A 25,518-nucleotide genomic window follows, 5' to 3' on the forward strand; every position below is an offset into this window, starting at 1 on the left:
GACCCTATTTCCAATAACGTCCCCTTCACAAGTTCTAGGAGGACATGGATTTTTGGGGGGAGGGAAACTGCTTAACCCAGGATACCTAGTAGCATTCCAAGCTGCTTTTGTCAGCACTTAACTCCCCACTCCAAATGTGTGTACCAGTCCTGCCCTCACACCATGAGTACAGTGCTCCCATGACACAGATGTAGTCACCGTCCTCTGGAGACACCAGGCCTTCTGTATGGTGGGCCCAACACTTCGACGTGTGTCCCCATCCTTCCCTCCTACCCTGCCCTGGGCGGGAACCGTATACATCTTTTGATGCTCATCCATGCGGTGACATTTTCTCTTTTGTTTGCTCATAGCATCATAGGTATTCTTCTTCTGCTTCCCTCCGCTTAGTTAAAAATGTTGCATGTTTGTATCCCCAGTTAGCTGGATTTTGAACACTGTAAGAACAAAACTGTTTTGATTCGCTTTTGTATCCCCAGCACCTTGCAAAGTGCTGATGCGTGCCTCCTCAGAAATGGTTTGTTGAATGAATGAATAAGTTTGTGAGTACAGAGAGCATGTTTTTTTTCTTCCCTGTTTTACCTCAGGTACAGAAATTAATGCGGAAAAAGCAACTAGATGTGGCAGAGTTTAGCGTCTATTGGGATGTCGATTGCACTTTGTTGGGGGATTTGCCCCAGGTGGAGTTACAGGTATGATTCTGGCAGAAGGCTTTATGGTAACACAGTACAATAGTAAAGAGTTTGGGGCCACCGCCACGTAGGTTTCTGTTCTCTGTGGCTCTGGTTGCCATTCCCATGCCCGTCTTCCTCCAAGGGCATCCATTCTCAAGTGGGTTTGCTTGAGGTACTTGATATGCATGTAATTCTGAACAATATATAGTGTTTTGTGTATGTTTCATGTTTGTATTGCATTCTAGGTTTCTTTGTTTTCTTTTTTTCACTTAAAACTGTGTTTTTTTTTTTAATTTTTTTATTGTTATGTTAATCACCATATATTACATCATTAGTTTTTGGTGCAGTGTTCCATGATTCATTGTTTGTTCATAACACCCAGTGCTCCATGCAGAACGTGCCCTCCTCAATACCCATCACCAGGCTAACCCATCCCCCTACCCCCCTCCCCTCTAGAACCCTCAGTTTGTTTTTCAGAGTCCATCATCTCTCATGGTTCGTCTCCCCCTCTGACATACTCCCCTTTTCTTCCTCTCCTGTTATCTTCTTCTTTTTCTTTTTTCTTAAAATATGTTGCGTTATTTGTTTCAGAAGTACAGATCTGTGATTCAACAGTCTTGCACAATTCACAGCGCTCACCGTAGCACATACCCTCCCCAATATCTATCACCCAGCCACCCCATCCCTCCCACCCCCAACCACTCCAGTATGTGTTTTTAAGATTGATGGATGTTGCTGTTTATATTCCTGGTTCATTGCTTTTGACTCCTGCATAGTATTCCATGGTATACACCTAACATATTATAGTTACGTATTCTTTAAGCCATCGCAAAATTGCTGTCCAGATTTTAAATGAATAAAGCACCAGCTCTGACTCTTAAAGAAGAGCTTTCTTATTCTGTGTATATTGAAACTTCACCTTTGGTGGTATTCCTTTAGGAAATACTTAGAAAGGCATTAAAATCATGGGGCATAAAGTATTACTGTTTGTGAAGAATAAAAAATTCTGAGTTTAATCTCTTGGTAAAGAAATTGTAGGTGGTTTAAGTAGAATGCAGAAAAAGGACTTTTCACCCTCACCTAAGATTTTCTTTGGCTTGCATGCTGTTGTACAGGTTTTGTTTTGCCAATTCAATTAAATAAATACCGTACATCATACAGAAGAACTGTATGCAGTTATAAAAAATGAGAACAAAGATCTTTATGATGAATATGGAATAGCCTCTAAGATTAATTAATTAATTTATTTAAAGACTTTATTTATTTATTTGACAGAGAGAGACAAAGCGAGAGAGGGAACACAAGCAGGGGGAGTGAGAGAGGGAGAAGCAGGCTCCTTGCTGAGCAGGGAGCCTGATGCGGGTCTCAATCCCAGGACCCTGGGATCACGACCTGAGCCGAAGGCAGACGCTTAACGACTGAGCCACCCAGGTGCCCCTAGTCTCTAAGATTTAGTATTAAGTTTAAAGAACTGAGGTAAGAGCGTATGTACCACTTATGTGAGACTGGTTAAAAAAACCAGAAGATCATGGATCTGTCTGAACATATGCAGAAAGCCTCTGGCACTCTCCAGAAGAAACTGGTATTACTGGTTGCCTCTGGGGAGAATAATTGGCTGGCTGGACGATGGGAGTCGGAAGGAGGTATTTCACCTGTTTTTGCCTTTCAGTTTTGAACCATGTGAATGTTTTACCTAATAAGAGATATAGATAAAATTTTTAAAAATGCTAGAAATTTTGTTCTGTTTGGGATTCTGAGGTAATAGGTGGTAAATTAGGTAACATACCAGCATGTGACTTGATCCTGAAAACATTTGCCATAATGACAGACGTTCTTATGACACTCAGGAGGCCATGGACAAGAGCATGGAGAGCCGCGATCATCACTACATCCTGGAGCCTGTGTGCGCATCCGCTCTTTTGAAGAGAAACTGCTCCAAAGAGCCTCTGAGGTCTCGGCACACTCCCCGGATCGAGTGCGATATTCATCTGGAGACCATCCCCTTGAAACTCTCTCAGGTACTCTTTTTCTACCCAGTGGCTTATACTCCCTCTGTGGGACCAGTAACTGGGTGAAGGAAGCACGGTGATAGAAGGGTCTCGATACTCTTCACAGCACCCCAGCGGGAAAGAAAGTGCCCGTGAGACCAACACTGTGGTGGGTGTAGCACCCACTGTGTGTTATACGGTTGGACTGTGTTGCTGTCTGGTTAGTTTTGATTTGGTTTTGAAGCGCTGAGCAGAGGCCAGGACATACAGTAAATATGAATACTTCACCGTCCGTGGTCAGAGAGAAGTGCCACGTGGTGCTGAAACGTGGTCTCCAGTGCGCATTGGATTTCCATTCAGTGGCTTGACCAACACGAACTGTCCTCGGTAGAGATGGGTGTTAACTGAGTAAAAGAAACATGTCAGCATTAACCCAGTTTTTCTCTCTTAACCTCTGCTGAAAAGCTGCAGTACCGGCAAATCATGGAATTCCTCAAGGAGCTGGAACGAAAGGAGAGGCAGGTGAAGTTCCGAAGATGGAAGCCCAAAGTGGCCGTGTCTGAGAAGTAAGGGCTTGCAAGTGACCTGTGCCTCTGAGATGCATTGTAGAGTGTGACTGTCCTTGGCCGTGGATCAGAAATGGGCCTCACTGTCCCTGGCACATGGCTGGAGCTAAAATACAGTTGATTTTTCTGGCCTTTAAAATGTCATTTCTGTGGTTGACTTGCATTGACGTTCTTACTGTATATTTCGTTGGTGTGGATTTACTCTCAGCTGGAGCGCAGTGGAGTTAAGGTCCTCTCGGTCTCACTTAGCAAGTCGACCACTGTTGCTCCGGTGGGATCTGACTGTGTAGGAAGTACTTTGTAGTGCTCTCTGAACCTGCTTTCCTATGTCTGTGGTCCCATGCTGTTTGGGCAGCACTTATGTAGTACACCTTATAACTTCTGTAGCAAAAAGGAATCTTTTCCTGTTGCAGTGATAGACTTGACTGATCCAATATATTAAAAATTTTAAAGATCCTGTGTATTTCCATGGCTTTTCTGAAGTATGCCATTTAAAATCTTTAGTATCCAAATCCTTGCCAGTTATCTTAAGATAGTCTTTACCTTGTAGTCACCAGTTGATTATCTGTCAGTGGACAGGACTGATATTATGGGTAATTCACACCAATTGAGTAATATATTATTAATGATGCCTAAGTTGAGAATCTATTATTGAAGTTCTTTGTGTAAGAAGTAATTAACATTGTTATGAAACATCTCAGCTGCCGAGAATGGTGGTATTTTGCTCTGAATGCTAACCTGAATGAAATCAGAGAGGAGAGGAAGCGTTGTACTTGGGACTTCTTGTTACACCGGGCCCGCGATGCTGTGTCTTACACTGACAAATACTTCAGCAAGCTGAAAGGAGGCTTGCTTCATGCAGACGACAGGGTGAGGGGACTGTTATCTTCATCGTTTCTTGGCTTCCAGTGGGTACGTGGGGAGGCAGATCGGTTCCCTCCCAGTACTTGTAGGGGTTTGTGAAGGTGTCCAGTTTCTCTGGAGCTCTAAGACCTGTTTTGTTTTAACCCAAACAGGAGGAGATGCGTCGGATTGAGGAGGAACAGAGCTTTGAGGAATTGAAGATTTTGCGTGAACTGGTTCATGAACGATTTCACAAACAAGAAGAACTGGCAGAGGTAAGAAATCCTCTGTGAGAAGATGTGCTCAGACTCACCACGCTCAGAGTGGCTCATTTTGATGTGCTGTGCTTCTCGGGGGGACAGAGAAGAATCAGTGGCACATTACAGCTTGTTTCTGTCTCTGGAGACTCATATTTGTTCATTTCTGGTTGACGCAGAGCCTACGAGAGCCTCAGTTGGATTCTCCAGGAGACTCTCCTGGGGATCCAGAGGCCAGTGGAGGCAGTGGGATGCTCCAGTACCTTCAGTCCTGGTTTCCTGGCTGGGGTGGCTGGTATGGGCAGCAGAGCCCTGAGGGGAGACCAGTCGAGGGGCTGTCAGCAGAGCAGCACGAACAGTGGACTCCCGAGGAGATCCTAGGTAAGGTGGGCGAGGGCCTTCGCTTTCCTGCCCTTGGCTGTCGTGAAGGGAGACACTTGTCTCGTAAAAACTCGTCTGTTATTTGTGCAACAGCCCATGGTATTTTTCAAATAAAAGAAGTAGACATTTGTAAAACAGTTTGTCTCATGTTCATAGATTCAGATGGAGGAAGTTTTTGAGAGATACTTCATTTGCAGCTTCATTGCTGAATTTGAATACTGAGCACAGTTTCAGAGCTGAGAGGCAGCGATCGTAAGAGAACTGAGCAAGTCAGAAGGTTTAAACTCTGAAGCTTGAAGATCAATCCAAAGCCACTCTTTACACCCACACTTATGGCTATCTATTTATATTTTTAAAAAAAATATTTAATTGAAGCAAACATATTTAACATGCACACACCATACTTATATAGATCAGTGACTTCCAGAGTCACATACTTCCTGTACAACCTGCACACTGGTAGAGAAATAGAACAAATCAGCACCCCAGAGGGCTTTGTGTGTTTTTTGCGGTCACTGTCCTGCACATTATAATCTTTTTCCTGACTTGTAACACCATAGATTTGTTTACTCATTTTCAAGCGGATGGCTATTGAAATTCAGATTAATTAAAATTAAAAGAAAAACATTCTTTTTTTCCCCTCAGTGACACTAGGCACGTTGGCCATGGAGCTCAAAGTCACCTGTGGTTGGTGGCTTCTGAGCCTGCGGTGCAGACGTAGAGCATTTCACGGTGCTGGGCAGCGCTGTTTATGCTGTACTGTGTCCTGAATCTTCACTTCTTCCCTCACTGGAGAATGAGCTGATGAGATCTTTAAAAATCTTTAAAATTTATTTATTCATGAGAGAGAGACAGAGGCAGAGGGAGAGGGATGTGGGACTTGATCCCAGGACCCCGGGATTACGACCTGAGCCAAAGGCAGACACTCAACCGACTGAGCTGACCAGATGCCCCTGATAAGATCTCTTATAAGACAGTGGGATCATTTTACATTAGGAATGAAGCAGTTGCCCATGACTTTGGAGTTCTTCCTGGGGAAAACTATTAAATAATGTCATCATCACTGTGATCTCTGCGCCTGGTGGTGCTTTTTGAATTTTCCCGTGCATTCCTCTAACATCTTTCCTTCCTCATGCTCAGGCACTGAGGAGTTTTTTGACCCCACCGCCGACGCATCCTGTCTGAGCGCGTACACGAAGCGGGACCTGGTGTTTGCCCGACTGAATGTGCAGCTGCAGCGGGGCACCGTGACGCTGCTGCACCAGGAGCTGGGAGGCCTGCGGATGGAGGAGCGCGCCTTCATGCAGCTCGAGTTCTCAGGTGCTGCCCCGCAGAGCCCCCGGCTGTTGCCACTCTTCCCTGGTGCCCGTGTTTGCTCGAGTCTCCTTATTTGTGGTCCTTACGTTCTAGCAAGTTGCTGTGAGCACAGGATGGTTGAATGCTGAGTCGCTGCTGGGGCAAGGTGGGGGTTGTTGGCGGGGAGATACAGTCTTAGGTGCCTGCGAGCCTCTGATCATAACATTCACCAGCAGATTGGTACAGAACCCTGTGTTAATGTGTGTCTGTGTGTAAAGACAGCTTATTTCATGTATATCGTGGATTCATTAATACTGAACTTGGCCGCGGCACTGTAACTAGGGCCTGAGTGAAGCTTATCTGCTGGAAGGCCTGGCACTGCAGTGTGGAGACCGTTTTAAGCCGTGAAATCACCAACAAAAAGCACAGAAACGCCAACAACTTGGCACTCAGTAGAGCACGAGAGGGGCATGTGTGTGCAGTATGAGCCACGCTAAACCAAGAGGGCAGAGCAGTGTTACCTGGTTCACCCTTAGCTGCGAGCATGCACATTAGGTGGTGTGTTTCTGCTCTGCACATGTCCTCAGAAGCACTGCGAGGATGGATTTCGGGGTTGTAAATAAGTTTTAGTGAGTAGAAGAATTCACAAACATAGAACCCACGAATAATGAGGATTGACCATGTCTGACATGTGTTTGTGACTTGGAATTAAAGGTGTATAAATAAGGGGCGCCTGGGTGGCTCAGATGGTTAAGCGTCTGCCTTCGGCTCAGGTCATGATCCCAGGGTCCTGGGATCGAGCCCCACATCGGGCTCCTGGCTCGGCGAGGAACCTGCTTCTCCCTCTCCCTCTGCCTCTCTCCCTGCTCATGCTCTCTCTCTCTCTCTCTCTCTCTCTCTCTCTCAATCTCTCTCTCTCTCTCTCTCTCTGTATCTCTGTGTCTCAAATGAATAAATAAAATCTTAAAAAAAAAAAAAAGGTGTATAAATAACTATGCACATGCTGGTGTTTTTACATCTCACGTATACTTTTATTTTGGTGTATAAAATAGGCATTTATCTCAGTAATTTAAAGGTAAACAACCAAAAAAAAAAAAAAAGCCAGTTTGTTTGACTTTATAATTGTGAGAGCTGAGGTATCATAAACTTAGTGTGAGCCAGCAGATTGCTTGAACTCAATGGTAACATGCTCTGTTTAGAATTCATTCTGCGAGGAAACTTCTAATATTCTGTATGTCGTTATATAGAGAGATTTATATGGACACAACAATATGTAGGTAGGATTTTTAGTTCTACTTTCAACGAAAAAGACTTCATGATATTTAATCGTCCTCTGTAAAACATTATATTTCATACTTTTTAAGATACTTCAGGTTGTCATGGCATACTGTCAAGTCTTACGTTGATGTTTTTGTAGATGTGAAGCTACTAGCAGAATCTCTTCCTCGAAGAAATTCCTCCTTGCTCTCAGTGCGGTTGGGTGGACTGTTTCTTCGAGACCTGGCCACAGAAGGCACCATGTTTCCCCTTCTGGTGTTCCCAAATTCAGTACGTACAGTGGTGGGATGGACGCTCCATCCTGGGTGGGGTGAACTGTGATCTGTCTTGGGCAAGTGACAGGTAATGTTACCGTTCATTCTGACATTTGGTCATCTTGAGACAGATGGGCTGATTAAAAACAAACTGGAAGTCAGTAACGGTTTTTAATTTGTCAGAGAGTGAATGTCGGAGGGATTTCCGGCAGTGCTTTCTTCCTCTCCTTTGTCATGGCTGCCGTGGGGTAGTTTGCTCTGTTTTGGAAGAAAATGCCATCAGCACCACTATTTTCTGCATTTCAAGGTCAATGTTCGCATCTCCTCTGTCTGGAATTCATTTTCATGCATTCTTACCCTAAGTCACTGATGGAAAGTCTCATCTTTTCCGGAGTTCCAAGAGAACCACTTCAAGTTATCTATATATATGTAATCTTTTATATTCAACAGACTTTACTAATTAGATCTTTGATCTCATTAAGTTGGCAGAGATATGATCAGAATAGTTGAGCATTTAGCCACTTGCTCTGTCTGTGATTTTTTTAGAGTGTGGATTGAGGAGAGGCTGGGAGTGCAGCGTGAGAGTCTAAAGGGCCGTACGTACTTCCTACTCATTAAGGAATCATTCATTAAACGCGCTGACCGCAGAGTAGCATACAGTCCATTTTAGCTTAGAGAAGGGCACAGATGAGAGAGGTCAGTCTGCAAGTCCTCTAATCCGATGTCAGATGAGTTTCGATTTGGTTGTGCTAAGCGAGAGTGATGCTGAAGGGCAGAACTTGAGGAAGTGTGTGCATGGCGAACTGTCCTCTCTCACCTGACATTTATGCATTTTGTGTATGTTTTAATAGCAAAAAGAAGTTGGCAGAGTCTCACAGTCTTTTGGTCTCCAAACAACATCTGCAGACAGAAGTGACCATAATCCTGGTAATTTGTCATATGTTCTTAAAACTAATCTTTAGAAATAAGATGATTGCAGATCAGTAGTCTTAGAGGGAGTGTGTCCTGTTTTGGCTCAGCGGTTTGTTGTGTGGATCTGTGTTTGTCTCGGAGTCCGTGTTCTCTGTTAACCTGTGTGTGACCTGTGTCAGCCTGTAGGGCTTCCGGGGCCTGGGTTTCCATAATGGGAGTGAATACAACAACCCAGTCTTGAAGATTCCTGTTGAAAATTAGAGGCAGTCCTCATTAGGGTCTCTGTTTTATAAAATTTTCATAAATGAGAACTAATTGGAAAATAATTTGGAAAATGTCTTTTTTCCAGAATTCCTTACAGCTTATGAAGAATAAGGCGATTGTTTTTGCTGTGTTCCATTTTCTTTCTCTGGTTCTTCCCTTTAGCTGCGGACCCAGATGACCCGGTTTTTGAGATGCTGTATGAGAGAAATCCAGTGCACAGCCATTTTGAGAGGCGGCTGAATGTCAGCACGAGGCCCTTGAACATCATATATAATCCCCAGGCTATTAAAAAAGTAGCCGACTTTTTCTACAAGGGAAAGGTTCATACCTCAGGTTAACTTTTTTGTTTGTTTGATCTTATGTTACTTTCTATGGATACCTTTCTTGTCATTTTTAGTGCTTTGGACAAGGGTTATTATACACCTAAGTGACCTGCTAGTGTCTGGAATCATAAAGGCTTGGAGGGCATGTGGATAGGGTTGTCCTTAGTTAGGGAAACAAAGTAGATGTCCTTGGAAAGTTACTTTTTCAAAAAGGAACCATATCCCTAAATATTTTCTTTGTCTTTGCTTCCATTTAGCATATTTTTAAAAATTCTTCCCATTCTATTAGGATGGTGGTTTCCTTGGCTACCCAGGATATTTTAGGCCAGTGAGTTTAGGAGGAACGTTCAAGAACTTTCCTCTAAAAAAAGAACTTCCCTCTAAATGGCAGGGTCAGTGGTGTGTTTCACTTGTTTGGTGCAGCGTGAAATACTGTAGAACTCATCCTTGCGCTGCTCTATGTCATCATTGCTTTATTCCTGCCTCCCTTTGTGTCCAGGAGAGATTTGAGATAGGAGGAGCGGAAAAAGCACTTTCATTGACAGGGAAGTTGATAAAACAATAGTTCTTTCCTAACGTATCCCCTCTCTCCCTCCTTACAACAATGGAGCTATTTTATTTTATTTTATTTATTTATTTATTTTTTAAAAGATTTTATTTATTTACTTGAGACAGAATGAGAGAGAGAGCACATGAGAGGGGGGAGGGTCAGAGGGAGAAGCAGACTCCCTGCTGAGCAGGGAGCCCGATGCGGGACTCGATCCAGGGACTCCAGGATCATGACCTGAGCTGAAGGCAGTCGCTTAACCAACTGAGCCACCCAGGCGCCCTTATTTTTATTTTTATTTTTTATTTTATTTACTTTTATTTTTTTAAAGATTTTATTTATTTATTTGACAAAGAGAGAGATAGTGAGAGAGCGAACACAAGCAGGGGGAGTGGGAGAGGCTTTCCGCTGAGCAGGGAGCCTGATGTGGGGCTCGATCCCAGGACCCTGGGATCGTGACCTGAGCCGCAGGCAGACGCTTAACGACTGAGCCACCCAGGCACCCAACAATGGAGCTATTTTAGTTTTTGGTCCAGTTTTTGAGTCTTCATGTCAACAACAGCCATAAATGCTGTGGCTTTATTGCTCTGTCCCTGATAGAATCTAGAAGGCATTTCCTTCCAAATTCCACTTTCTCTTTTAACGTTAGTGGTATGCTTTCAAGATTTACAATAGTCTGGGATCATTTGGAAAATGGTTCAAGAAAATTCTAGTAACTTAGGTGCCTTTCCCCCATGGCAGGGCCCCATCATTGCTTCCGGTTACCGTACGCAGTGCCGGCACAGGTGGGAGTAGGGATGGTTGTTGTGCAGATGGTTTTTTAGCTTCGGTGGAAATGTGTGGTGAGAATAGATGTTGCAGTGGTCTTTTCCACCCGGCCGTTTGAAAATACTCACTTCTCGCATGCGTCTCTAATCTTGCAGGTTTTGGTTATCAGTCTGAACTTGAGCTGAGAGTGGCAGAAGCTGCCCGAAGACAGTATAACAAACTGAAGATGCAGACCAAGGCGGAAATCCGACAAACGCTCGATCGTTTGCTAGTGGGTGATTTCATCGTAAGTGGGGCAGGGGGCAGGCATTCCCTCTGTCAGGTTCTTCACCTCCTCTAGTTAAGCATGCTTGTTTCAACTACAAACATGAAGTTCACTGAAAATATGAAATCCTTCTTAGCTAGCAAAAAACAAAATCTCATGGCTTTTACAGTCAGGGTGTCAAGAATAAAAACGAGTGGCTGGGGGCGCCTGGGTGGCTCAGTTGGTTAAGCGACTGCCTTCGGCTCAGGTCATGATCCTGGAGTCCCTGGATCGAGTCCCGCATCGGACTCCCTGCTCGGCAGAGAGTCTGCTTCTCCCTCTGACCCTCCCCCCTCTCATGTGCTTTCTCTCTCATTCTCTCTGTCTCTCAAATAAATAAATAAAATCTTTAAAAAAAAAAAAAACGAGTGGCTGGGACTAGACCATGTTTCTTCCCTGTGTCTGTCTTGGAACACTCTTAAGACTCGTCCATTTTCTAGACCTGATAATTTACAAATGTTTCACTTAAGAGCACCCCCCTTCACTTATGATTATTGGAAGAAAAACGCCTGGAATGGTGCCCCAGTTTTGATTCCCAGGTGTGATAGTCCCTTTGTGATGCTAAGTGGCCAGCTGATGCGAGGATGCCATAGACCAGGAGAAACACCTTAGCAGTTGGGCAAAACTGTCTCTAGCATGGTGGCACGGAGGTGCACTGCTCAGATGCAGCAGTAGGTGGAGAGGGAGAGCCTGGCTCCCTTCAGAGAGCAGAGCCCCTGTAAGCGTAAGGGACAGCAGCAATGTTCCAAGTAAAATGGTACTGACTGTGGTATGGGATGAAGAATTAGTCCTGTTTTTTGTTTCTTGTGTGTGTGTGTTTCAACACAAAGGCAGCAGTTAGTATTCTCTTATGTTAGAGATGTTTCTTTTTGATACCATTTACATAGATTAGCTTTTTACTACATCCATGTATGTGAGGCTAATTTTAGTTTCAGGGAAGAACAGTGAACACACTCATGACTTGGTATTTTTTTTTATATATCAAATGTCAAAGCTTATGGTTTCCACTAAGATACTTGGACATGAAAGTTCATGGTTGCCAATGTCTGTGAAGAAGTAAAAATATTTGAGTTTCTCTGTTTGTTGGAATTCCATAATTTCTACAATACTGTGAGATAGGTAAGATATAGTAAGCCCTATAAATTTAGAAGCATGATCTTTCTCAAACCATGGATCATCACAATCAAAGAGCAGACAACCCCAGTCTAGTAATTTGCTAATTTTTTTTTCCTCCCACTTTAAACATTTGCCTGTGGTAATGTCTCAAATCCTTAAGCATTGGGATCTACTTTTGTTTTAAACTTTTTGCTCTAATACTATAGACTTTTAAGTTATCCTGTAACGCCTGGGTGTGGCTTTCAGAAAGGCTTGAGCCCAACCGGTAAAGCTGTTTAGCTTTCACAGTTGTGGTTTTGTTATTTATGGTTTATTTTGCTTCTACAGGAGGAGAGTAAAAGGTGGACCGTGCGACTAGATATTTCTGCCCCTCAGGTGATCTTTCCTGATGATTTCAAATTCAAGAATCCTGTGTTAGTTGTTGTGGATCTGGGGAGAATGCTGTTGACAAATACCCAAGGTACCGTGTGAATGCGAAGTGGTGAAGACATACCCTGCAGGGGTTGATCTGTCTATGCTTAACCAAGTAAAGCTTAAAAAAGGCTTTTTAGGGGCACCTGGATGGCTCAGTCGGTTAAGCATCCGACTCTTGATTTCAGCTCAGCTCATGATCTCAGGGTGGTGAGATAGAGCCCCAAGTTGGGCTCCGCGCAGAGTGTGGAGCTGCTTGAGATTCTCTCTCAATCTCTGTTGCAAAAAAGAGGGCTTTTTATGACCATTTAACCCCAAAGTTCACTTGTTACTTCTTTTATGATAGCTGCATTGGGATACGTTTTTAAAATGGACAGTTTAATTGTTATTGGGTTATTGACAGAATCATGCAATTTACTGTTACCTAATCCCAGAACGTTTTCATCATCCTGTGAAGACATTCCAGACCCTTCAGCTGTCACTCTCCATTACCCCTTCTCCTATGCCCTGCCAACCATTAATCTTTCTATCTCTGTGGATTTGACTATTCTGAACATTTCATATGAATGCAGTCACACAATTGTGGTTTTTTATGTCTGACTTTTTTCACTTAGCGTTAATGTTTTCGAGATTTATCTATGTTGTAGCTTGTTGTGCTTCATTCCTACTTGTGGTTGAATAATATTCCTTTGTGTGAATATACCACATTTTGTTTATGCATTCATCAACTGGTGGACATTTGGGTTGTTTCTGCTTTTTGGCCACTACGAATAATGCTGCTGTGAACATTCGTGTACAGACTTTTGTGTAGACATATTTTCAGTCTCTTGTGTATACTTCAGTGTGGAATTGCTGGGTCATACGGTGACTTCATTTTGAGGAACTGCCAGATTGTTTTCCAAAAGGGTGGCACCATTTTACTATCTTACCAGCAATGTATGAGGGTTTTAAATTTCTCTAAATCCTTGCCAACACTTGCTGTTATCTGTCTTTTGGATTATAGCCATGTTTTTTTTTTAATGAGTGTGAAGTGGTATCTAATTGTGGTTTTTATTTGTATTTCTCATGCAACATTTTGGATTTTAAGAAACACTATTTCTCAGAACTTCATTTCAGAAATAGAGGTTTAATTTATTTAGGGATATTAGGGACATAGATAAAAAGAGACTCCTGGAAGGTTATTTCATTACTGTTACTAGATCCAAAAAATATTTATTGTTTACCTTGAGATGGGCAGGAAGAAAGAGGATTCATGGGGTAAGAGATTGAGGAAGCTTCTCAAATAATCTCAACCTTATCTTTACTGAGAAGAGCCACCCAAAAGAGAAGAGGTAGAGGATTCAAACAGGAGTGGGAAAGTTTGGTGCTACGGGGAATGTTAAAAGGGAATTAGATCTGAAGAAAAGGATCTCACAATCCCGGAAAGCACCTACTTGAACTTGTAAACCATAAACATGGAACAGAGACGTGGGTGACAGAACCCAGTGGTGTGATTTTGTAGTTGACTCAGCACTGAGTGGTAAAAGACTGGACTTGTGGAAGTCTGTAGAAGAGAAGGGTTGAATTGTGAAGTCAGGCTCGAATGTGACGCTGAGCAGTTACTGCTTGCAAGCACTGCTCTGGGCACTCAGGGTGTTGTTGAGTAAGGCAGGTGAGACCTGGGTTCCTTTGCAACATTCCAGTGGGGGAACAAAAGGAACATAGAGACAAATGCAGGGAAAGGCAAACAGACAGCATTGATGATGGAGAGTGGTGCAGGAATGGCTGGTGAGAGCAGCTTGTGACGGGGTAGGGAAGCAGGTCATTCGTTGGTTTCTGCTCCCTGACCTGTGTTCTGTTGTCAGCGGGCCTCCATCTTTTCTCTTTTGTGTTTTGATTTCAAAATTACTAGATAAGTTTACATTGAATAAATGGTAAAATCAGAATATCATGCGTAGAGTTTTCATCCCTGTGTTTTTTTAAATTGGGGTTGGTTGATTCTCTCTTGTTCCTTAATTATTACATTAAAGGAAAGAGTAAGAAAGGAGCAGACGTATACTTTGAATCTTCTCTTTTTTATCTGCAGATGACTCCAAGAGGAGAAGTGGGGATGGGCTAGCATCTGAAGAGAACCAGTTCAGTGATGATGAATATAAGACGCCTCTTGCCACACCTCCGAACACCCCCCCTCCTGAGACAAGCAGCGGCAATGGAGGGAAAACACCTCCATTTTCTGGGGTTGGATTCAGCGCAGAGCAGCTTCAGGCCCATCTAATGAGCACGAAGATGTATGAGAGGTACTCCTTGTCATTTATGGACCTCCAGATCATGGTTGGACGAGTGAAGGACAATTGGAAGCACGTCCAGGATATTGATGTGGGACCAACCCACGTGGTTGAGAAATTCAATGTTCACCTACAGTTAGAACGTCGGTTGATTTATACTTCAGATCCCAAGTACCCGGGAGCTGTGCTCTCAGGCAACCTACCAGACTTGAAAATCCACATCAATGAAGATAAAATATCTGCTCTCAAGAATTGCTTTGCTCTCCTGACCACCCCAGAAATGAAGACTTCGGACACTCAGTTAAAAGAGAAGATTTTTCCCCAAGGCGGGCAGCGGGGAAGTTTGCAAGACTCAGTAATGAATTTAACCCAGAGCTTTGTGATGTTGGAGCAGCATACCCGGGAGGTTCTGGTGGAGTCACAGCTCCTCCTGGCTGAATTTAAGGTGAACTGCATGCAGCTTGGTGTTGAGAGCAATGGCCGGTACATTTCCGTGCTCAAGGTGTTTGGGACCAATGCTCACTTTGTGAAGAGGCCTTACGATGTTGAGGTCTCCCTGACTGTTCACGGATTGCTCCTGGTGGACACGATGCAGACGTACGGTGCTGATTTTGACCTTTTGATGGCTTCACATAAGAACTTGAGCTTTGATATCCCAACAGGAAGCCTCCGGGATAGCAGGGCCCAGTCTCCTGTCTCTGGATCCAATGCGGCCCACCTGACTAATGCTGCCACACTGAATGACCCATCGACTGCGGGTGTTTCACTTGACAAAATTCTCACCAAAGAACAGGAGTCCCTCATCAAATTGGAATATCAGTTTGTGAGTTCAGAGTGCCCGTCGATGAATTTGGACAGCACTCTTCAGGTGATTTCATTACAGGTGAATAATCTGGATATTATCCTAAATCCAGAGACAATTGTGGAGCTGATTGGTTTTCTTCAAAAATCTTTTCCCAAGGAAAAAGATGATTTGAGTCCTCAGCCTTTAATGACTGATTTTGAAAGAAGCTTTAGGGAGGAAGGAACTTATCAAGCCACATATGAACAGAACACCGAGGTTGCCGTGGAAATCCACAGGCTTAACTTACTGCTCCTTCGGACAGTGGGGATGGCAAATGGCGAGAAATATGGCAGAAAAATTGCGACTGCAAGTATTGGTGGCACCAAAGTTAATGTCTCCATGGGTAGTGCATTTGACATGAATGGTTCTCTCGGCTGTTTGCAGCTTATGGATTTGACACAAGATAATGTTAAGAACCAGTATGTTGTCAGCATTGGGAGTTCCATAGGCTATGAAAATATCGTCAGCGACATTGGCTACTTTGAATCTGTGTTTGTTAGAATGGAAGATGCGGCCCTCAGCGAAGCTTTGAGTTTCACCTTTGTTGAGAAGTCTAAACAGGAGTGTTTTCTCAACCTCAAGATGGCTTCCTTGCATTATAACCACTCTGCTAAATTTTTGAAGGAGTTGACGTTGTCCATGGATGAGCTGGAAGAAAATTTTCGAAGTATGCTGAAAAGCGCAGCTACCAAAGTCACTACGGTACTAGCTACCAAGACGGCCGAGTACAGTGAGATGGTGTCACTCTTTGAAACGCCAAGGAAGACTCGAGAATCCTTTATCTTAGAAGAGAATGAAATGTATGGGTTTGGCCTCTCTGGGTCTCATTCTGACACCGTAAAGCTAATCTTGAACATAAACATTGAATCCCCTGTTGTGTCTATCCCTCGGAAGCCCGGGAGTCCTGAGTTGTTGGTGGGACACTTGGGACAAATATTCATCCAGAATTTTGTGTCAGGAGATGATGAGTCCAGAAGTGACCGTCTGCGGGTAGAAATTAAAGACATTAAGTTATATTCTTTGAATTGTACCCAGTTGGCAGGCAGAGAGGGTCCTGGGTCTGAAGTAAGCCGGGCATTTTGTTCTCCTTCTGGGTCTGCCAGTGCCAACAGTCAGGAGGAAGCTCATTTCACCCGACATGATTTCTTTGAATCTTTGCATAGAGGTCAAGGTGAGGAGTGTAAATCTTTTGTCTCATTTTGTCAAAATATTCCAAACCCAGCGTGTGTGGTACTTTGCTTAAAACAACAACAAAACCCTTTTCTTTTAGAATTATCCCCAGTGAATATTTAAGAAATCAAAATAGAATTTTAATACCATGCTTCATATCAGGTTGGTATGTTTTCAGTTTTCCCCATTGGATACCAGATTTGACAAAACAAGAATTTTTTTTTTTTTAAGTGGCCCCTTTTAACATTGGATGAGTGCCCATTTACAGGGATGCTTCAAAGGGTGGAGTCTGTTAGAGTATTATTTAATTTGGTCAAATACATCTGATTTTTTCAGTTGTAAGCTGTAGATTTTTGTTAGTTAAATATTGTAGTCCAGGTTAGCTGGAGGGGTTGACAAAAGTGGAATATGAAATTTAGTCTGTGGATGTTATATTTCCCTTTCAGTATTCTACCATCTTCTGTAATGGATTGGTCCAGGGTCCTAGGAATAAAATGCGTGTATTTGTGTCCTCAATCTGATCTGCTAAAACCAAACAGTTCAATCTATTAGTCTTGGCATCCACAGACATCTGGTGGGCCCTAAAGCCTGGCTTTACTTATTGGTGAAGAAATTCATGCCTTTGAGAATTTCTCCATCTGTGGTTCTCAGATGTTAATTCACCAATTTACTTACATCCTTACCTAAAGATTGCTTTTTCTGCTTGGGATAAAAGATGTTCACTCAGAACCTGATAATTGTTCTCGACTTTGATGTAGGTCCAGTAAGAGGGATCAATCTGTAATTGAAAGCTGGGTAGGGAAGGAGCAGTTCAGTTTGGAAAATGCTGGCTTGGGAGGCTAATAAGAAGCTTAGAGACCTGGCCTGGATTGATGTTTGCAACATCGTATTTTGAAGCCACCAAATGGAGCGTGTCATGAAAAATATTGTTTCATTTTGTGTATAAATTTATATTGTACCTCTGTTTGCTATGAGGTTTGATCTTGGTCTTGCTATGAGTTTGCACTCAGTCGTAGACCCCAGGTGCCAGGCTGTTCTGCCCTTTGGGTCTAAGGGTAATGCATGGGCTCTATTTTATATACCCTACACTTCAGCAACAATTCAGTAAATATTAGTATTTCCAATCAGTCATTTTCTCTCTGTCATGGCAGCTTTTCACATCCTGAACAACACTACCATTCAGTTTAAACTGGAGAAGATTCCTATAGAGAGAGAATCTGAATTGACTTTCTCCCTTAGTCCAGATGACTTGGGAACTTCTAGCATCATGAAGATCGAAGGGAAATTTGTCAACCCAGTTCAGGTAAACACCTGTTGATTTTCATGTCTGGGCAGTTGAAGTCCTATATTTACTTTATATTTGTTATCATATTAATATGTTCATATCTTGTATATTTGTATATATAAAATGTGAGAAGGAAAATACGTAAATTCAAAGAGACATTGTGACTGTGTCTATGACTGTTGGTAACTTGTTCTGTGAATGTGGAGCCTTTTCATCGTGTCCTTTCATCGCTGGGGAATCAGTCTTATTGGCCCTCTTCATGTGGAGGAACTGTGAATTCTATAGAGAGAGGAGGCAGATCTTTAATTCCGTTGGCATTCAAAAACAAGCAGTTATTGCTTAAAAAGTCAGAGCCTGTCTTTCCCAGGAGGATCTAGTTCTTGTCATATGTGGCTCAGCCTGTAAAACAATCTGATTATTTGAGCTGTTGACAGACCCTCTCAAGGGAGACTTAGTCTTGCCCTCTTTGAAATGAAATGGGCCAGGATAGGGATTTTGTGTGTGTGTGTGTGTGTGTGTGTGTGTGTGTGCGTGTGCGTGCACACGCGTGCACATGCTTGTGGGTAGTGAGTATGCCTGTGTGTGTGGTGGGTACATGTGTATACAGCTGTCATCCTATTTCCTTCAAAAGTGTTGTTTTTCCTGCTTCGACAGGGACGAGCGCAAAGAGCATATCATTATAAGACAGCAGGGACAGGCAGGATCTTAGGATCGTGGATCCTAGCCTGGGGCAGTAACTGGTCACTAGTCTGTATCTGGCAACTGCTCTGGGGTAACTCAGGAGTGCTCTTCACAGAACATGTGTATCTTTTGGCATCAGTGATTCCTGAATATGGGTCCCTGGGTGAGAGAACTTTCCTCAAAGCCTTCCTGTCTTGGCTACACTTTTGCATTACCAGTAGTGGCTACTAGGGTGACTTTTTCACCTTAAATCTAGCATATGGCATGACTTCCTTTGGATTATGTTGACTTATATTCTTATGGTTACCATTCACTTACTGTGGTTTTTGATGAAACTCTTCTAAAAGTTACAATTAATTTGATAATTTTAAAATACTTTGTTTTTTTAATTTTAATTTTTATTTTTTTTAAAGATTTTATATACTTATTTGACAGAGACAGAGACAGCGAGAGAGGGAACACAAGCAGGGGGAGTGGGAGAGGGAGAAGCAGGGGCTTCCCGCTGAGCAGGGAGCCCGATGCGGGGCTCCATCCCAGGACGCTGGGATCATGACCTGAGCCGAAGGCAGACGCTTAACCGACTGAGCCACTCAGGCGCCCCTAATTTTAAAATATTTTATTATGAAAAATTTAAAACATACACAACAGTGGAATAATTTAATGAACCTCATGAACCCATCATTCCGATTCAGCAGTTATCAATATTTTGCCACATTTGTCTCATTTGTCTCTCTCTCATTTTTTGGGGGGGTATGGGGAGGGTTAGAGGGGGAGAGAGAGAGAGAGAGAGAGAATCTCAAGCAGGCTGCTCGCCCAGTGCAGAACCTGACTCAGGGCTTGATCTCACGATCCTGAGATTATGACCTGAACTGAAATCAAGAGTCAGATGCTCAACCGACTGAGCCACCTAGGTTCCCCTTTTGGTGAACTATTTTAAGGCAAATCCCAGAGTCATACCATTTTTACTGCTATGTATTTGGAATGTATCTCTATAGTCCACATGCATTTTCTTACATAACTATAATGGTATTGTCATGTGCAAATGAGGATTCCGTGGTAACATCATAAATTTTAATCCATTTTCAGATTTCAGAGACATTTTTGATTATTTAAAAAAAAATGTCTTTTCACTTTTAGTTTTTTTGAATCAGGATCCTAGTGAGACCCTGTACATTGTGTTTGCATGATCTGTTGTGTGGGTCTTGGTTTAGTTTCCCTCTCATTTTTTCCCCCACCCTATTATTGCGTTGTGAGAAGTAGGTCAGTTGCCCTGTAGATTATCCCACATTGTGGATCTGGCTGTTTGTTTATGGCATCACTCAACTTGTTCTCCCACATTTCCCGTAAACTGTACCTTAACTCTACAGGTTTAACTGGATTCAGGTTCTTTTTTTCTTGGCCAGAACACTTCATCGTTGGGGCTGTGTGCGTCATACTGCACTATATCAAGAGGCACATAATGCTTGGTTGTCTCTGATAGTAATGCTGAAACTGATGATTGTGTGCAGGTGCGAGAACCCGGTCTGTCCATTGTAAAAGTCCCTGGCGGTCCTTCATATAAGGGCTTCTTCCACGGATGAGGTCTGATGGGATACACTGGTTCATTGGGGTCTGTAAAACAATCACTTTCCAGTTGTCATTTCCTTTTTTTTTTTTTTTTAAGATTTTATTTATTTATTTGAGAGAGAGAATGAGAGAGAGAGAGCATGAGAGGGGGGAGGGTCAGAGGGAGAAGCAGACTCCCCTCTGAGCAGGGAGCCCGATGTGGGACTCGATCCCAGGACTCCAGGATCATGACCTGAGCCAAAGGCAGTCGCCTAACCGACTGAGCCACCCAGGCGCCCACCAGTTGTCGTTTCTGTATGTTTGGAATTCCTCTGTTAAAAAATTGCCAATAAGTATATAAAAACCTTGTGTGAAAAAAAAATTTTTTTTTTAAATTTTATTTATTTGACAGAGAGAGACACCGTGAGAGAGGGAACACAAGCAGGGGGAGTGGGAGAGGGAGAAGCAGGCTTCCTGTCGAGCAGGGAGCCTGATGCAGGGCTTGATCCCAGGACCCTGGGATCATGACCTGAGCTGAAGGCAGACGCTTAATGACTGAGCCACCCAGGCGCCCCTTGTGTGAAAAAATTTTTAATAAGTTATAATTAAAAACAAAGTAGCGGGAGAGGAAACATAAGTGATCTTGGCTTATTATTATTATCATTACAAAGCACTTTCTGTTTGTTTAGCTGAACTGAACAAAGGTTATTACGCCAGCAGGTGATGATCAGTGAGTTGTAGAACCAGGAGTCTTGTTTCTCAGTCCTGTGGTATCACCACATTGGGCTTTTGGCAGTATTCCCATCCATTTCTGCAGTTGTTTTTGTGGGGTTAGAAAGAGTGATTTTACTGATTCAGGCCTACAGTCAACAGTACTTACTGAACACTGATTGTTTAAAGATTATTTTTTGGGGTACTGGGGATTGTGTAAAGATTATTTTGTGGGGTGCAGGTTGCTGGTCTTCTGTCATCCGATTAGTTAAGATAACTAAGTGAGGTAATGTACGTAAAGTCCCTAGCCGAGTGTCTGGCCCCTAGTAGCTACTCTAGAGTGTGGTTTTGGTCCTCTGTCCCTGCTCACTCAGAACATTGTTGGCGTTCACTGAGGACAGAAAAGAAACAGAAGGGATAGTCCCTGCTGTCAACTAATTTATTACATCTTGGGAAAACCCATAAGCATCAACTCTGGAAGTTTGTGGGCAGTGCATCTGAGTGCAATTCATCATAGTGGTGGAATAACTGAATTCTTCTCTTTGACTACAGGTGGTGTTAGCAAAGCATGTGTATGAGCAGGTTTTACAAACGCTGGACAATCTCGTGTATAGTGAAGATCTGAATAAGTTTCCAGTCAGTGCTGTCTCCTCACCTTGCCCTAATTCTCCTCTGCCTTCCCTCAGTACCAGTGGAGAACCTTCCATTGAAAGGAAGGAGAATGGATTGTTCAGCCACTCCAGGCTTTCTAACTCTTCTCAAAAGTCCTTGTCTCTGAAGGAAGTGAGATCTTTTACCCAGATTCAAGCCAACTTTTGTATTTCAGAGCTTCAAGTCCAGTTAAGTGGAGATCTGACTTTGGGGGCCCAGGGTCTTGTGAGCTTAAAGTTTCAGGATTTTGAGGTGGAATTCAGTAAAGACCATCCTCAGACTTTATCTATTCAGATTGCCCTGCGCTCTCTGCTGATGGAAGACTTACTGGAGAAGAATCCGGATTCCAAATATAAGAACCTGATGGTGTCTCGGGGAGCCCCTAAGCCATCTAGTTTAGCACAAAAAGAATATCTTTCTCAGTCTTGTCCTTCGGTATCCAATGTGGAGTATCCTGACATGCCTCGGTCTCTCCCTTCCCACGTGGAAGAAGCTCCTAATGTCTTCCAGCTGTATCAAAGACCCACCTCGGCGTCCCGGAAGAAGCAAAAGGAAGTCCAAGACCAGGACTGTCCCTTGACCCCACCCCCTTCTCCAACAGTAGATGAGCCCAAGGCACTTGCTGGAAAGAGTAAATTTGATGATTCCTTGGTACATATCAATGTCTTCTTGGTGGATAAGAAACATCCAGAATTCTCTTCCTGTTATCACCGAGTTAACCGGAACATTGATGTTGATTTTAACTGCTTGGATGTGCTGATCACGCTGCAAACCTGGGTCGTGATCCTAGATTTTTTTGGAATTGGCTCCACTGCAGACAACCACGCAATGAAGGTACTGCCTGAGGACGTTCTACAAAACGTCAAGTCAGAATCAGATGCTCTCCCGGAGTCTGAACTTCAGGATCCAGTTAACACCAAGCTGGACCTCAAGGTATCACTCCCCTTTGGCTCCTTGAAGTTCTATGAATGAATTTTGCTTTGTTTATTTAAATGCACTCATTGTTCATTTACCCTAGGAAATAGATCCTGTTGACAGGGGAGCTATATATGGTCTTTTGGATGTCTGTTAATATTTTAGAAAAGGTTTTAGCATAAATCTCATCTGGAGGCTGGGAGAATAAATGGTTTAAGTAACCTTTTGTCTTTCCTTTGCGTTGTGCAGTTCAGTGGAATGCTCTGTTGTCTTGGGAGTCTCAGGTTGCTGGTCTTCTGACATCCAGTTAGTTAAGATAACTAAGTGAGGTCATGTACGTAAAGCCCCTGGCCAAGTGTCTGGCCCCTAGTAGCTACTCTAGAATGTGGCTTTGGTCCTCTGTCCCTGCTCACTCAGAACATTGTTGGCTTTCACTGAGGCAACAGGACAAGCACTGAGAAAGAAGTCTCACGTCAGACTGCCTGGGTTTGAGTCCTGGCACTTTTGCCATAACCTCTGGCTGTGTGGCCTTGGGCACGGTTTTTAATTCTTCTCCCCCAGTTTTCTCATCGACAAACTGGGGGTGTTGAGTGGTGCCTCCATCATCGGGATGTTGCAAGGATTCAGGGAGATAACTACTTGAGCAGGGCCCTTTGCACAGTGCGTGGCATGAAGTGAGCATTGAGCGAACGAGAACTTGTATAGTTTTGCTATTATGTGGATTACCAGACTTATAACTTGTCCTTGGTACTCCTACTGTGGATGTTTAAAAACACTTAAAAAAGGTAGCGTTCGATTTTAAGGTTATTCTGTTCTGTGTGCTAGCATGGTAAGTTGTGTAAGCAGCCAAGTTCCATTGATCATGTGGGGGCACGTCCTCGGAGCTGGCACCATCCAGAGCCCGGGGCCCCCTGCAGTGACTGATGCCATCTCTGCCTGGAAGGTGAAGTTCTTCATCTCCTTGTCATAGCGAATGTGGACTGGCGCTTGCTGCTGGGGAGCCATCAGGGAGGAGAATCATGTTCAATCCAGCCGCTATCTTCTTTCCTTAGCTGGCGGGAGGCTGCATTCCTCTAGAAATAGAAGAGCTTTGGGGGCAGAGTTGGGCCCGAACCAGCGTCACCTCTCCGGCTCAGTGTTTGTGGATGAATGCTATCGCAGCACTGTTTAGCCAGATGAATGGCAACGGGAGAGGCTTCAGCCATTGTTTTGGACTTGATTTGTTTGTAGCCGTTAACTTTCATCTTGCTGTGCGTGTAATGAATGGCCTCAGGAACCCTTCCGTGTTGGGTGTGGAAGTGCTCCAGGGGGCTTTGCACAGATAGAGGTAGCTGGCTTCACAAGAGAACAACACTGGATAATGCCCCTTGGCAATGGGCTGTTTTAGAATTTTTGAAAACATTTTTATTGTGAAAATTTTAAAACATAACACAAATAGTTTAATGACCTTCCATTGACTTTATTCCTTTGAGATTCATCACATTGACTTTATTCCTTTCCTTTTTTTGCTGAAGTATTTTTTTTTTTAAGATTTTATTTATTTATTTATTTGACAGAGAGAGAGAGAGAGACAGCGAGAGAGGGAACACAAGCAGGGGGAGTGGGAGAGGGAGAAGCAGGCTTCCCACTGAGCATGGAGCCCAATTTGGGACTCGATCCCAGGACCTCGGGATCACGAACTGAGTTGAAGGCAGATGCCCAGCGACTGAGCCACCCAGGTGCACCTTTGCTGAAGTATTTTATTTTATTTTATTTTTTTTAAAGATTTTATTTATTTATTTGAGAGAGAGAGAATGAGAGATAGAGAGCACGAGAGGGAAGAGGGTCAGAGGGAGAAGCAGACTCCCTGCTGAGCAGGGAGCCCGATGCGGGACTCGATCCCGGGACTCCAGGATCATGACCTGAGCCGAAGGCAGTCGCTTAACCAACTGAGCCACCCAGGTGCCCTGCTGAAGTATTTTAAAGCAAATTCCAGATAAATCATTTTACTTCTTCATGCTTCTGTATTCATTTCTAAAAAATGTGGACATGTTCTTACCTAACCACATCTCACTAAATTAATGAGGATTTCTTGGTATTCTATAACACTCACCAGTCCATGATCAGATCTTTCTGATTATCTCAGTAGCCCTTTGACTGGTGGATTATAGAGAAATGAATAGTTAAGAAACTTCATGTCTTCCCTGTGATCTCTGCAAGTCATTGGAATACTTTGCTTTGTCTACAAAAGGGGGAGAATTAAATAAAATGACATGTGACTCTTTTGAATGGGAGTTCAGATGAGGTTCCCATGTTACATTTGCTGCCCTATCTCCTAAATCTCTGTTAATTGAAGAAGACCAGTCTTTATTCTCCCCATGGCATTGGCTTGTAGAAACTGGGTTGGTGTCCTGTGGAGTATCCCACATTCTGGATTTGTCTTCTGGTTTCTATTTGGGGCCACTTGACTTCTTTGATCTTCTCATTTTAGAAATGGAAGTTAGCTCTAGAGGCTTCCTCAGATTCAGGTTCAACTTTTTGTTAACGCTTCATAGGTTGCGCTGGGTGCTTCCTGTTGCGTCATGTTCGGGGGTATGCAGCATCTGGTTGTCCCACTTTTAGTGACACTAGGATTCGTGCTAAGAGTGGGTCAGGTGGTGACAGCTGGATTCCTCTAATCAAAGCATTTTTAGCCCCACTATATTTCTTTTTGGGTGAGTAAGTGACTGGAGGCTTTCTGTTTCCCTCTTTCATGATAATCTCGTTTCCTTGAGACCTGTGTGTCTGTGTCAGCAAGCTTTCTGTGGACTCCAAGGTCACCGCACCTAGAATAATCCCCTCCTTTTTTCTCTGCCTTCCTCTACAAATGTTCCTCTTTCTTCCTGTTTCTTTCTTTCTTTTTCTTTCTTTCTCTTTCTTTCTTTCTTTCTTTCTTTCTTTCTTTCTTTCTTTCTTTTCTTTCTTTCTTTCCTCCTTTCCTTTCCTTTCCTTTCCTTTCCTTCCTTCCTTCCTTTCTTTCTTTCTTTCTTTCTTTTTCTTTCTTTCTCTTTCTTTCTTTCTTTCTTTCTTTTCTTTCTTTCTTTCCTCCTTTCCTTTCCTTTCCTTTCCTTCCTTCCTTCCTTCCTTCCTTCCTTCCTTCCTTCCTTCCTTCCTTCCTTCCTTCCTTTCTTTCTTTCTTTCTTTTTCTTTCTTTCTTTCTTTTTCTTTCTTTCTTTCTTTTTCTTTCTTTCTTTCCTCCTTATGATTCATCCAACTTTAACTGAGCACCTGCTTAGTGGCGGGCCCTGAAGATGC

The 25,518-nt window shown here is 43.2% G+C and overlaps 1 protein-coding gene across 6 annotated transcripts in view; it reads left to right on the forward strand.

Moving 5' to 3' along the window:
• VPS13D (vacuolar protein sorting 13 homolog D) overlaps positions 1-25,518 on the forward strand; it is a 243,972-nt gene that overhangs the window by 18,475 nt on the left and 199,979 nt on the right. For all 6 annotated transcript variants that reach the window (XM_027598088.2, XM_027598452.2, XM_027598171.2 and 3 more), the window contains 15 exons: positions 585-689; positions 2,519-2,689; positions 3,125-3,225; positions 3,927-4,095; positions 4,242-4,343; positions 4,505-4,706; positions 5,847-6,026; positions 7,420-7,550; positions 8,386-8,461; positions 8,873-9,043; positions 10,504-10,634; positions 12,096-12,228; positions 14,245-16,458; positions 17,609-17,760; positions 21,232-22,263. In XM_027598088.2, the coding sequence (XP_027453889.2) occupies positions 585-689; positions 2,519-2,689; positions 3,125-3,225; positions 3,927-4,095; positions 4,242-4,343; positions 4,505-4,706; positions 5,847-6,026; positions 7,420-7,550; positions 8,386-8,461; positions 8,873-9,043; positions 10,504-10,634; positions 12,096-12,228; positions 14,245-16,458; positions 17,609-17,760; positions 21,232-22,263 (5,070 nt within the window). The remainder of the gene's footprint in view (positions 1-584; positions 690-2,518; positions 2,690-3,124; positions 3,226-3,926; positions 4,096-4,241; positions 4,344-4,504; positions 4,707-5,846; positions 6,027-7,419; positions 7,551-8,385; positions 8,462-8,872; positions 9,044-10,503; positions 10,635-12,095; positions 12,229-14,244; positions 16,459-17,608; positions 17,761-21,231; positions 22,264-25,518) is intronic.

The sequence above is a fragment of the Zalophus californianus genome, chromosome 4 (assembly GCF_009762305.2).
Source record: "Zalophus californianus isolate mZalCal1 chromosome 4, mZalCal1.pri.v2, whole genome shotgun sequence".
Taxonomy (NCBI): domain Eukaryota; kingdom Metazoa; phylum Chordata; class Mammalia; order Carnivora; family Otariidae; genus Zalophus; species Zalophus californianus.